The 13711-nt window shown below is 44.1% G+C and overlaps 1 protein-coding gene across 1 annotated transcript in view; it reads right to left on the reverse strand.

Moving 5' to 3' along the window:
• The window catches only part of tns1b (tensin 1b), a 150175-nt gene that overhangs the window by 19100 nt on the left and 117364 nt on the right, over nt 1–13711 (reverse strand). The window contains exon 18 of the mRNA XM_070914050.1: nt 1064–2578. Within this exon, the coding sequence (XP_070770151.1) occupies nt 1064–2578 (1515 nt within the window). The remainder of the gene's footprint in view (nt 1–1063; nt 2579–13711) is intronic.

Below are 13711 nucleotides of genomic sequence, written 5' to 3' on the forward strand. Positions count from 1 at the left end.
GACAGTCAACCTGCTGGACTGGAGAGAACACTTCCTGTTTGAGTCTGAGTGATGGGGACTGATGAGGTGACATTCAGGAAATGAGATAAAGAAAGAGCAGTATTTTCCAAGAGAGGTGTACATACAGTACACGGCTGATGGCATCAACATTACCCTGCATTTGCTGCCCCAAAAACAAAGATTAACTGGTGCAATGAATACTAAAAATATTTAATTTAGAATTTAGCATCAGCAATGATCATTAAACAACAGGCTAATACAGTTGTCTCTGCAGGATAATAGATTGGCTCTGGAAATAATGATCCAAATGTAGTGTCTGTGTGCTTCTTGGCAGAAGCTTTAGTGGAAGGCTACAACCAAGATCCAGTTCTGCACAAAGCCTCATGGGAAAATTTGGAGTGTGAGCTCTACAGACAATAAATGGACTGTAAAATGACAATGCCAGCCCAACATCAGAGTACAACTCTTCAAGCCAGACGAGCCACACAGGCCCGAGAAAGGGATTGCATGAACTGTATGTAAAATGAGAATGAACCAGCCTTGTGACATAACTATGACTTGACATAATGTATGTATAATGTATGTATGTATGTATCAGTCTCATCGTGCTTTTCAAAATGAAATAGAGTGGTTTGCTTCTTCTAGTGTGGGGTAGTGACATCTGTGACCTCAGCAGTCTGGCATAGTGTTACTTCATAATACCTTGTGAATTAAATCAAAACAATTTCTAACCTTTTTTCTGGCAGCAGGTTGCATCTTCGAATGTATTTTTGTGATGTACATTTTGCTCAGAATTATGAAAGGGGTTGCCACATACAAAACCGCAGCCATCCAACAGAGAAGAATTGTAAGAGAGGAGTGGCACAGTCTGTGGAAGTATTGGATTTTAAGGTTGGTTTTTCCCTCTGCAAATATTTTATCAGTGGGGAGGCTACAGAAATCTGTGAGATCACATAAATACATTGGTAGATGCTGCTGGGTAACAGGTTAACAGGTCATTTATTTTTTTATGAAAGTTGCTGACGTCATAAATGGTCACAAATAACGTAATGGTAGATCTTACCAGCCACTCTTTGGGCCACCAGACCTTCAACGTTGAAGACTTCATCTGGCTCACTATCTCTTGGCTGGGGTGATGCTGAGGAAGCACTAGGGCTTCTCTGGGGCTCAGGGACCTCTGCAGACTGGGACAATGTGCTTGGTGGGTAGGTGTTGATGGGCTTGAGCTGGATGTGACCAGCTACTGTGGGGGAGGCATGTGAGGAGGGGCTTGTTCCAGCCGTTTCAGATGTGTAACTCAGAGATCCCTGGACAGGTGCAGGCTCTGGTGTACTAGGCTTCCCAGGTGACATCTGAGCCGGTGATGAATGGCTGGCCAGGCTGGACATGGGGCCAGAAAAGTGGGTATGAATGGCGGCATTGGCCTGGTAGGAGGGCCTGGTTTGGCTCTGGGAGAAGGACGGCTGGGTGGTCACTACAACATTGTTTTCCCGCGGTGGAGCACTTTGGGACTTTGGCACCAGCGAATGGCCTGGTTCCAGGTCCAACATGAGGAGATCAAGGGTTTCAATAGATTGCTCAATTTCTTGCTGGGAGGCGCTGTGGCGATGAGGGAACTGTGGGAGGCTGTGGTGGCTGGGCATTACTGCTACAGAAGGAAGAGGACTAAAAGTGAGGCCTTCAGTTACTGGCTCCTCGGGTACACCAAACTGCTGCCAAACGTTGAGACCACGCTGGACGGCATCCCTGCTACTGGTGGTGCGGGTGGGAGCTTGTGGCATAGAATTTGTCTCTGCACCAAATGACTGAGAGCGGTACAAATTGCCATTCTGGGTAGGCATGTAATTACCCGAGGATGGGGTTGAATCACTTTGTGTCAAAATGACAGATTCATCAGATATGCCAACCTGTAGCTGGACAGTTTCCAGAGGCTTTTCTGGGATGCTGCGCTCCAGATAGGGCATGTGGTCCTGCCCATTGATAAGTGATTCAGACTGGTAGTAAAGATCAGCTGGTGTAGCCCGACCATCTGTCGAAGAGAATGTCCCTAGGCTGTCCACACTGTTGCCCTCTTGACTGGTGGGCAGCTCATCATCTAAAATGTCCGTCTCACGGTCAATGCTACTGTGCCCATTGACATGGACCTGGGCAGGCACAAGGTGAAGCATGCCTCCAACAGAAGAGGTCGGGGTGGACAGGTAGCCCTGTCGATGCATGGGACCCTCCAAGCCACTCAGCAGCTGCTCCAGCTCCTGTTTCTCTTGGGGACTGATTGATTGTTGTGCAGGCGGGGCGTGGTGATGGACTGAGGGTAGCTCCTTGCCTACAGGACCGTGTGTCTGGCTCACTGTGGAAGCCTGAGGGGCTGCTGCCACTTCATCAGTTCGGTCAGTTTTGATGGAGGCAGTAGAGTTTCCTGAGTCGCTGCTCACTGACAAGGCATGGTCAACCGCAGGCAGGGCATGTTCAACAGCAGTGAGTGGGAGGCCGTTTGCCGTGACCGTTCCTTCAACAGACTCCTTTTTGCGAACCTTGGCGTAGAGGCTGCCGTCCAGGGGTCCTTGGGTATGGATGACTTCTAAAACAAATGTAAGTAAGAGAAAAAGTAAGAGAGGCCCATTAGAATCAGATTAAGCCAAATACAAAAATCAACAACCATTCAGCTTTCCCTTTAATTTTCACTTGCTCAAGTATTTTTAGAGCCATAGTATGTTTGCCATTACAGTAATAAAAGTGTAATCCTCTAAATATATTCACACGGGATTCATCAAGACATCAGGAGCTACCATAGAGATGGTGTATTGGGAGATTGTGTGGGCATGGCCAAAACAGCTGCCGTTAAATTAAACACTGGCTCATGTCCACCTATTCTACCAGCTTCAGGAAATGAGCAGGGTCTGTGGCATGCACTGTGGAAAAAGCGATGAAATCGCAGGAGCCTGCCTTGCACTTTCTCAAGCCAATTGGATTAATCTGTCACCTGAGGAATACTGGCATAATAGAAGATGAATCAGTTGTTGATTTTATTTGCTTATGATGTCCTCAACCGTGAACAGGATAAGCTGATGTAGAAAACAGGTGGATGAATGGACATTAGAGACTTTCAATCTATCCATTTAACTCATAAACTCGGATTGAATGCTCTAATGTAGATTGTGTTAACTGAACAAATGCATATGCACACATATGGTACATACACTCCCATGCACATTCGCACACAGCCACACCCAAGTCCAGCGAAGAGGAAGTAGGGTGCCCCAATCGGAAGAATTTAGTCATCACTGGAAAATCAGCCTCACTGAGTAAGGAAGGCCTGGAGGCTTTTCCTGGACTCGGAAACCCAAAGCAAAACAAAAGCTCAGCATACTGAGAGTCACACTGTAAAGGTTGAAACACACGTAAACACAGAAGCTTAAATGTGCATAAACCCACATTCTCTTATAAAGCCAACAGTGCACCAGTGCAGACAGATTTATCACTATTTTCAAGTGATCAAAAGATATCAGACATATGAGTCTTTTCTTCAAAAGTGTTATGTTTGAAAAAAGAAATCTCACAACTACCTCCACACCATTTAGACCATAGTTTGTGTAGTTATACATACTTCAGGAGGGCAAAGAGAAAAACAATACCTTTTCAGATAATTCCTCTTCTACTGTCCATTAAAGTTCCCAAGAAACCTCATAACCCATGATGAGACATGTCCTGATAACCAAATCAGATTCTACAGCTGGGAAAGGAGCTGCATAAAGAAGCCGTCTGTGTCGTGGTAACTTATAGATATCTCAATCTCAGCTTCAGTGAATACAGGCCTCTGTAATAGAGCTTGGTGGGCGTACACAAGCTGGGTACTGCAAGGTCTCCTTGGCTGGCCCGGGGCAACCTGCCAAGGGAATGGCGCACTGTAGCGTCTACACCGTCAGGCTGCTGGTGGAAGCAAATCTGGAGACTCTTGGTCACAGAAAATCATATTGTATGTTTTCTACTATTAATCCGTGAATGAGTTAACTTTGATTGATACTGTACACTGGTGGTCCACACGCGGGAAAAAGAGGCTACAGTAGCTTCTGGCATGGTCTGATAATGGCCTGTTGTATGCCATTTAGACTGCGTATCTTCAATGTCAGTACCTGTGGTCGAGTCAGCTCATATATCAATACTCAAGGTAGCTGTCATGATTACCATATTCAATACAGACTGTAAACCAATTATGATGCAAATCAGATTTTTGGTAGCTGTTAATGTGAATTCTCCACTAAAATCAATTTTGTCTCCCTTGAAAATTTAGCTGCTAAGACAGGAAGTTCCAAATCAAGTCATCATTACACATTTATATAGCTCATGAGACTGCTTAAGTTTCAAGTTAGGGGCTGTGTATGCATTCCTGTCCAGATGAGCGCACGCTCTTTTCATGCATCAGTCAGGCCGATAAACATAGACATAAGTCGTGAAAGAAGAGCTCCCCTAACTTTCTCCATTTCAGTACCTTTTTAATCACCAGCCCTGTAGCCAAATGTGACTTGCGCAATTAGGATGATCCGTCACACAGCTCAGCTGATTTCACAACCTGAAAGCCTGAACTACAACACTACAGCAGCTGCCTCAAAGTAAGTCGAAGCTTTGTCAAAGGAAATAGCAGAAACACCTCCACAGGAGGAGGTTGCCCTACCTGTGTGAGCAGCTGCACGACGGTACAGTCCCCAATCTCAGCTGGGAAAAGCCCTGCAGAGGAGTCCCCGGAGTGGGACATGAGGGATCACAGCAGGAGTTGGAGGAGTCTGTTTTGGCTACTGTTCCTTCTCCTCCTCCTCCCTCTCCTGAATAGCTGTCTGGCCGGATCAGGACAGCTACTGCTGTTGCTGGCTGCTCAGCGGCTCGCGCTAGTCTAACGGCTGCCCCTGCTGTGTGTGCGCATGTGGGAGGTCTATCACAACAGCCTGTTTGACGGTGTATGCAGGAGGAGGGGGGTAAGGGGCTATTGAAATCCAGAGTATAGAGTTTGACAGAATGACATGAGTCTCTTTAGGTTTGGTTTGAGGGACCGTTTGTTACTAGCCCCCACTGCACAAATAAAAGGTCTTTGCTTTACTAAAATAAATACATTTATTCCAATACTTGTGTTTGGATGGACATTGGAGACATTTGTAGAAATAAGTCCTTTCCATGCACACATACTGTACAGAGATGCCCCTCCTTTAGCCCACTGGTGTTGAAAACACTCATGTAATGGAAAGAGTTACTTCGTCCAACAACAGTCATTTAACGAGCTCACTCCAAGCTAGGAAGCAGGGAGAAAACTCCACCCTGCTGCAGGCAGATAGAGAAAACAGAAAAGCTAAGTGGGTAAAAAAAATAGAACGATGAATATATTGGGTGGCTGCTCGTCTATAAGAGGGGCTCATTGTCTTACTGGTTAACACTAATAATGATAGATAAAGTCAGAGGTAGGTGATGTTCACTGAGATGGATTACAAATGCAATATACAGTAATACATGCACACATACACACAGATCACAGAACCTCAGTCCAGTTCCTATCACCTAGCCATCTGTACACATTAGCATGCAGGACAGTCACTTTGCTATTGCATCCCACAATCCAGAGAAATTGACAACAACCACATTCATCATTCTGGCTGATAACAACAAACCTGTGACTTTGGCCTCCATACATTTGTTTTCCTATTTACAGCCTCATTCCAAGCAGATTCCATGGAAGTTACATGATGGATTGCGTGATACTGTTTCCACTCATTTGACTCACAGATTGTCACACCGACCCTCTTTCTTCTCTTCTCTCTTCCTCTCTCTTTCTACCCCCACATCCTTCCCCTGGCCTCTCACTCTATTCTTTCAGTGACGATGAGGATGATGGGAATGACTATGATGAGGCCAGCTGTGCTATGGTCCCACTCTTACATCAAATGAAAGCCCCATTTAGCCATCCCTTTAACTAGCTCATGTCTTCACTTTAGAAACGATGTGGCTGATGAGCCATCCACAGAATCCCCATTTGTACTACAGGAAATCTAATCTGTCACTTTACACTTGTGAGACTTTTTATGGCGAGCGGACTATTTATGTTGAGACTGCTTCTGTGTGCGGTGCTACGTCTGCTGCTGTTTTCATTTGATTGAAATGAACACGGGTAAGCCTCTACAAATAACCTTTGACGTGTTCCTTCATGTGAAAAAAAGGGCCTATGTATGTGTGACATCTTGTGCGCGTGGGTGTGCTTTTACATACTCCCCAGGAGGTAAATGCTTGCTCTGTGATCCAAAGCACATTAGTCAGAGGAGAATGTCTGCGATCCCAACCCCAATGGCCCTAAATGATAATACAACAGCGGGGGAGAGTGAGTCTGGAATGACCAATTGGTTGCGTCGCTACATCCTCTTCATCAGACAGGGGCAAAAAAAACACTTAGGTTTCTTACAAAATGCTTTAGAAAGCGGCAGCAGACAGACAGTCAGAAAGCTAAAACAAAACACATGATCGCAAGATGCCGTATGAGTCGTTCAGACTGTTCGCTCACGCGTATGCCAGTCTAGACAGTCACAGGTAAAAACAATATTGTAGACGCACAACACCGTAGATCAAAACTGAACTCTACAAAAGTGTTGTAGACGGAATGCACAGCCAGATATTTTCAGGTTCTGTGGGCCAGATGGTGCAACTGTGTGACCTCTTGATCTTTAACCTTTGAGCTCTGACCCCTGTGGCAATAGATCCCCCCTTTACAGCGGAAATAGCTTGTTTCCCCTGTTGCTTACATGGACAAACACACCATGTGCTGCTCTGTGCTTGTATGTGTGTGTGTGTGTGTGGGGGCATTCCAAAACAGTTGGGGGTCCATGTCTACCAGCCACAAGTGTGACATTAATAAAAACAATGATGAAACATTTTCTGAGAACGCCCCCTCAGGCCTCAACTGCTACGACCACTAATGGCCCAACGAGAGTAAAGCTCTGTGTTTATTTACATTCAAGAAGCCAGCGAGAATAAAGAGATTCAGTAGCTGTACATAATAGTCTAACAGTAAGTAAGCATAGCATGGTAACATATTTGGTAAACGTTAATGGCTGAACTATTGATTTGGCAACAAAGCACGCCTTTACTGTATGAGACGGCTCAAGGACGGCTATTAAAGTAATACTGTGGCCTTGTAAATGATCTACACAAGAGATTACGTCTTCTGAGCTGGCTGACTTGTGAAGATGAGAGAAAACTGATGTATAATCTAATCTACATACAACACACATATAGTAATCAGTCAAATGATGGTACATTAGTACAGAAGCACACTAAGATATACAGTACATTTAAATACAGTTTAGTTGTTGCCAACATCCATAGCCCCAAAACGCTTAGCCAAATGTAAGTACAGGAACTCGATGCCCTGCAGCTCATTAAATATACATTAAAGATAAGTGTGAATCAATGTGTGTGAGTGCAAACTCGCTAGGATTGGGGAAATAAAGGACAAGGTAATGGAGGCTTGTTTGGAACAAGCAGGAGAATGAAATTGATCTCTATAAATATGGTTGTTCTGTTCACCTTCAAACTGACCAAAACTGCCCTCATGGCATTGCTATAGGTAGTATCATTTGTATGTTATTCCAAAACCATGCTTCAAAGTTGAACACAAGGTAGATTAAAGAATAATCTGCCACCAGTAACCTGCAGCCAGTCTTGGTCAGAAGTCTTGGGCTACATTTATCACAAATACTGCTGAAAACAAACACAAAAGCATAGACGTTACCAACACACACACACCATGTGCCACATATCAGCCAGACAGTTCATCCATGCAGAGCATTAGGTTTCACTCTGGATGAGGTTGTGTCTCAGGAAAAGTCATCAGCGGTCGTTAGCAGCAGGGTTACATAGGGAAAATCTTGAGGGCCAAATGAGGAGAGCGTCTGATGAGCTGGCTGTAGCTATCTAGTTCTAGAGGTGAGGAGAAGCTGGAAGTCTGGAAAGACTACAAAGACAGAACCACTTCATTTTGCCTGAAGCCTTGATAGTTTATCCAGATCCTCCTCAAGGCAGCTCTCGTCAGCTCTTGTGCTAATCAACATCCTGGTAAACGCTTCAGACACAAACTGGTCTTGCTCCTGACCAGATACTTCCTGGTATTAGAGCTGTATCAATATGATTCTTTACAGTGGGTTAGACTGTCAGGAGTGTTTTGAGTACCCTGAGGCGACAAAAAACTTTGTGATTATTGGGATATAGAATTTTCCAGTGTCCCATATGACTTCTTTTACTTTTTAAAATGCAAGACAGATATAAATAGAGAGAGAGGACGAGCAGAGCACATGGGTAAAAAAGGACTTCATTGTCCCAATCAAAGAGGTATTTCTCTGGCCTTGTTTAGATGGTGTTCAATCCCTGTTGGTCTATACATTGGCTCACCAGCCAATTCTTTGCACCTACCAGCAAGGACTGAAAGAATGACCAGGATGGTGTAACACTCGCCATGGTTATCGCTATCTCTTTACATCCCAATCCTATCCACTCTGCCCTGAACAACCAGTAGGAGGCACTAGTGACAGGGGCATGACACCTCCCCGGCTCTCTCCCTTCCTGGCTTTGTGTTGGTGGGAACACATGAGTAAACCTGAGGTACCACTATCAGGGGCTGAATCTGGGCAGTGGTTTGACCCTGTGGCACCATCAGCTCCGGAGGAATCCTTAACCAACTGATGAAGGTGCACAACTGAGAAAAACTGACTTTGTTCCTTGATGTTACTGGCAGTATAATGGCTCGTATAACCCTGCGTTTTCAAGCAGAGCTTCTTGTGAAGTGAAGAACAGCGTTACGACAAAGACCAGGAAAGGCCGGTGCATGAATAGAAGTCTCTTTAAAAAGAAAGATAATAACAAGGGAGGAGAGCCCAGTGTTCCCAATAGAGCCAAAATGAAAGCGTTTGAGTTCATGCTGAAAACATAGTCCCTTTTTCCTTGTAAAGTTCATCTGCCGTGTCCATCCACCCCTTGGCTCAGGAGGGGTCTATTTAGTAAGCTAAGTGACCCATGCAGAAGGATGCCCGGGGCCAATAACACACCCGTTACAAGACAGCAGTGCCTAATAAAGAAAGTTCAACTCTTGGTCTTGGTGTCTCTACTTGTTTTCCTGTCCTTGCTTTTACTTGACTCCTTGTGTCTACACAGAGCAACAAACAGATTAAGGAAAAGGGTTAGGGGGACCGGTTGCTGGATAAGTGTCTATGCAAAGCCATCTTACATCAAGCAACAAGCTTTCCATCACCATGTTTGACTGTCAGCTGGAAATTTGGGGTGACTGCAAAACAGCAGTTAAGCTAGCAAAGTTAGGCTTACAAACTGAATCATGTTGAATGTAACTTATAATATACAGTATATATGTATATAAACTGATGTCCTAGTTTAGTAAGATATCACCTATGAGAAAAAGTTCACTGTGATCCAAGATAAAGTGATTTCTGTGGGTCCTCCTCCTCCTACAGTGCAAAGACATCAATACTGGATAAAAACCGGATGAAGAGCAGATCTTGTGAGAAGAGCTTGCAGAAAGTGATGATGATTAATTATGCCCCGGCTGTGCAGATCAGCTGTGTAAAGACGGCTGGAGAAAAAGAAAGAGGGAGGGAGAATGTCGAGCCAACAGCTGGAATAAGGCTGTATCCAAGAGGAGATAACAGACTTCTCATTCATTCCCTCACATTATGGACGGACGGCAGATAACTAGCACGCTCTCCCCCAGGATTAGCCATGTCCTGCAAGGATCTTTACTCACGCTATAGTACAAAATTACAATTCTATTTTCCTGAAATACAGCTTTTTAAGGATTGTTATATCCGAAACTAAATAGCCTCTGTCTGACACGCTGCTAATATATTCGGTGTATCACACAAACACTCCGAGGCTGTCGCCTAGCAGAAACCCCTGTCCCTGTGCCCCCGCAGCCAGGGTCCAATCGGGGACACTCCACAACACAAGGCACTTGTTCTCTCTTTGTGTCCAATGCAGTCTTTCTTAGAAGGCCTTTATTTTTCTGTCTTGGCTGTTATGCAATCGGAACTGTGCAAAGTTTGGAGTCAAAGCAGTCTAATCCGTCCAAAGCCTCAGACCAGACTGCGGGATTGATAGCGTGGAAGCCTGTTGCCAACACAAAGGACCAGACGTTTCACCTCTGCATCTTCTTGGAGAAACGCCACGGCCTGACAGTGTCTATGCTTTGATGAGCTCACATTCGTATGGAGCAACTAGGCTTTTAGCAGCGTGGGGACGGCTGTCAGAGTCGGCTAAGTGTCAGATGCGAGAATATTCAGGCGATGTCTCGAGAAGTGGACAGCTGCTGTTCAGAGACTGACATTCACGCTCAAATCAATTCATGTAGACATGCACAAGTTAATCTCATCTTCATTTAATCATGAAACGACTCATCTGGAACAGTATGGCCACCATAACAACACTCGCTGACCTCCTTGTTGTGGAGGGTTGATCAAAAGAGTTTTCCTACCACATCAATTCAAGTATCAGATCATTATTACCATTTGAGCACTATTAAATCCTACAAGGACAAGAAAAGACATGAGAGCGTATGATGGCAACATTTGGGTTGGGGAATTTAGATAATTATGTTGAGCTGAGAGAAGCTGAAGAACCAGGTGAAGCAGATTCAGTCAATGTCAAATGCTTAATGAACAGGAATCATTCAGTATTGGCAACTGTGATGTGTCAAGTTTAGGAAAATCTATAAAACAGTGCATTCGTTTAGAATTAGTAATGGCTATATTTCACCGTTGTCTGTGGTGATTTACTGCTCACCTGGTTCTTGAACTCCTCTCGGGCCAACGAACCATTTGAATCGCAGTCATCCGTTGGGTGAAAACATCCGCAGCGGTGATATCATTCTGTTGCATCAACTTCTATCTCCACCAAGATTATGTAACTCCCCCCCAACCCCACCCCTGTCTGTAGCTCAGCAGGCAATACAAATACAGACTTAAATTTGACTCATTTGAACCCCACTCTATCGCTACAAGAATGCTGCAACAAACAGTGCGTGCCCAACAGGGCAGGCATGGCCGACTCGTCCCGGCTGTTGGATAAGTTAAGGCTGTGGGGAAGGGAACATCTCCCTCTGTCTAATGTGTATGGGATCAAAGAGGAGGCACTGACCTCCTGGTGAGAGAGAGCAAAACAACACACACACACACACACACACACACACACACCTGGGCTGTCTCTTCTCGACACAGGGAAATGCTTATTGGACCTTGGATAAAGAGTAACTTAATGGCATCAGAAAATAAGCTTACATGGAGAAATCAAAGAGACTTGACTCATCTTGTTTCTAGAATGTGCTACAGTGCCTGAAAACTTACCTATGGACGCACTTCATGTACAGTTTGATATCGATATATTACAGCCTGGGTCTTACTTTTGTCATTTTGGCCATTATTCCGATAATAAAAACGTTCTGAGATCACTTCTTCTACAACAACGTTGACCACAGTTGAACCAGGAAGTCGGTCTGCATACTCTGACAGTTTGGGGAATGCTTTTACAGTTTGCATCCATTTTTTCTTCCAAATAAGTTTGGTTAACCTGGAGGTTTATCTAACACCTGTATGACCATTATCTCAGCAATGAACCTAAGTAAGTACAATGATATTATTCCCGATGGCAGTAAAAAAATAGAGCCAAGTTTGAATAAATCTCAATCATCCTTTAAGCCACTAAAAAACAAACAGACTGCCATATATGCCTGCAGGGTGCCTCAACTTTTCACCAGTACTGGATAAAAGCATTTGTAAAAGATTAAACCTCAAAGGATAACTTTCCATGTGAGTGTGCTTGAAACAGTAAAAAGAGATTAACATATCAAACACAACGTGGCCAAGTGTTTGGATAATAGACAACCTGATGTCAATAAGTAGTTGAGCACATTTTCAGATTAAGTGAAAAGCAAGTTTCTGGTTCACTGCGAACCTCCACATCTACAGTACTGAGCATGCTACTCACATGTTGTTCAAGATGTCAGCTGCTGAATTTGTGACAACGTTTCTCTCCGGCGTTATAAAGAGCGGAGGACAAACTCTTCACCAGCTATCAAAGCGTCACCTGCCTCACGCTGGAGGGGAATTGAAGAAATGCTGGACACAAGTTCACCATGTAAAAGCGTCTGTCTGTGCTGAGCAGCAGCATGCACAAACCCACACTGACATTCTCCGTCACTCCTCCTCCCGTGAATGTGTGCACAAAAGAGCTTCACAGTCGAGCGGAGGAGTCTGCCTTTAACTCCTCCGACTCCTCAGAGGAGAGAGAGATCCTGGGGGGACCGAGGATCTCTTAGAGGAGAGAGGTAAAGTCGAATTAGAAGCCAGTTTAAGACTGTGAACATGGCCAAGGTTTGGACCAAATGACAAAATGTAGAGGGTTTACTGCTGATATAGCTTTGAGTTATTCATTATATGAACATATTTGAAAAATTTGAGGTAAACTGAACACTTACCTATTACTGCTAACTATTTGCTGCCTGGGAATTTTAGCCAACAATGACAATGAAATAAAAGTATCTCTCTCATATTTTTGTCTCTCTGTCTTGTGAAATATGTCTCCATAATGTTTGTTGTTTCTCCCTCATCTCTCCCCTCTCATCCCAATATTTCAGAAATGCAGTGGTTTGGCCAGCTGAGTCAATCACTGGGACTGAGTGGTAAACAAAAACACGATAAATAATCATAAATAATACATTTGATGACGTTACTAGTCAGCTGGTGGCCAAACAGCCAAACGTGATGCAGTGATTGTGAAGCATGAATGAAGCAGCTGATACCAATCAGCTAATGCTAAGCCCAGTGCAACTTCAACTGCTCTACCTGAACTAACATTATGCTCCTTTTGGTTTTCACTTTAGTTTGCCATGAATCTATGAATTTTCTTATGTTGACGACCAATGTCCTCGCTGGTCTTCGGTCATGTCCTCAGTTAGGCTACTTTCAGTATAATAATAATACTAAATTGAACATTTGTGCCGCAGCGCCACCCAACATCAACATGCAAGTCCACATTCCTGGGATATTACTTTGTGAAGTGCATGACGTTATTCTGTTGTTTACCTTGGAATCACAGAGTCATTGGATATCAGAGGTCTTCTAGCGTTATGAACCATTTTAAAGTATTTTTGAATCTGATGCATCTTGTGTTTCTCAAACAGGACTTCTTGGATCGTACCTTATCTTCTCACAAACAACTAACAAAATGAGGATGGGATCATTAGAGATGTGCCCTTTCTTTGATAACTGAAACTGTGTGTAAAGTCACGGTGGCGTCTGCGTAGGTGGACTGTGTAAGTGTGTTTTTTTGGATTTTGTCTTGTTGAGTTTATGCAAGGTGCAGGCACGACAAGAATCCCTGTGCTGAGACTCACCCGCAGCAGCTGTAGCTGTTTTTACGGTGCAAACACAATGAAAGTCGACATCAATCTTTGGAAACCAACAACCACATAGACAACACTTACTCAATGTTGATCCCAACAAAACACTGGCCCTATAATTTTAAGCTTTAAGCGATGCCTTGATAAGCAAAGAGGGCAAAAACACTTGTTGTGAGTAGTGTGAGTTTTCCTCAGAAAAGCAGCTGCAATCCAAACAACAACAATACTTTCTGACTAACATATATCCTCCCCTGTTTTCCCTCTCGTCTCTAAAAGCCACTC

Source organism: Enoplosus armatus, chromosome 11 (assembly GCF_043641665.1).
Source record: "Enoplosus armatus isolate fEnoArm2 chromosome 11, fEnoArm2.hap1, whole genome shotgun sequence".
Taxonomy (NCBI): Eukaryota; Metazoa; Chordata; class Actinopteri; order Centrarchiformes; family Enoplosidae; genus Enoplosus; species Enoplosus armatus.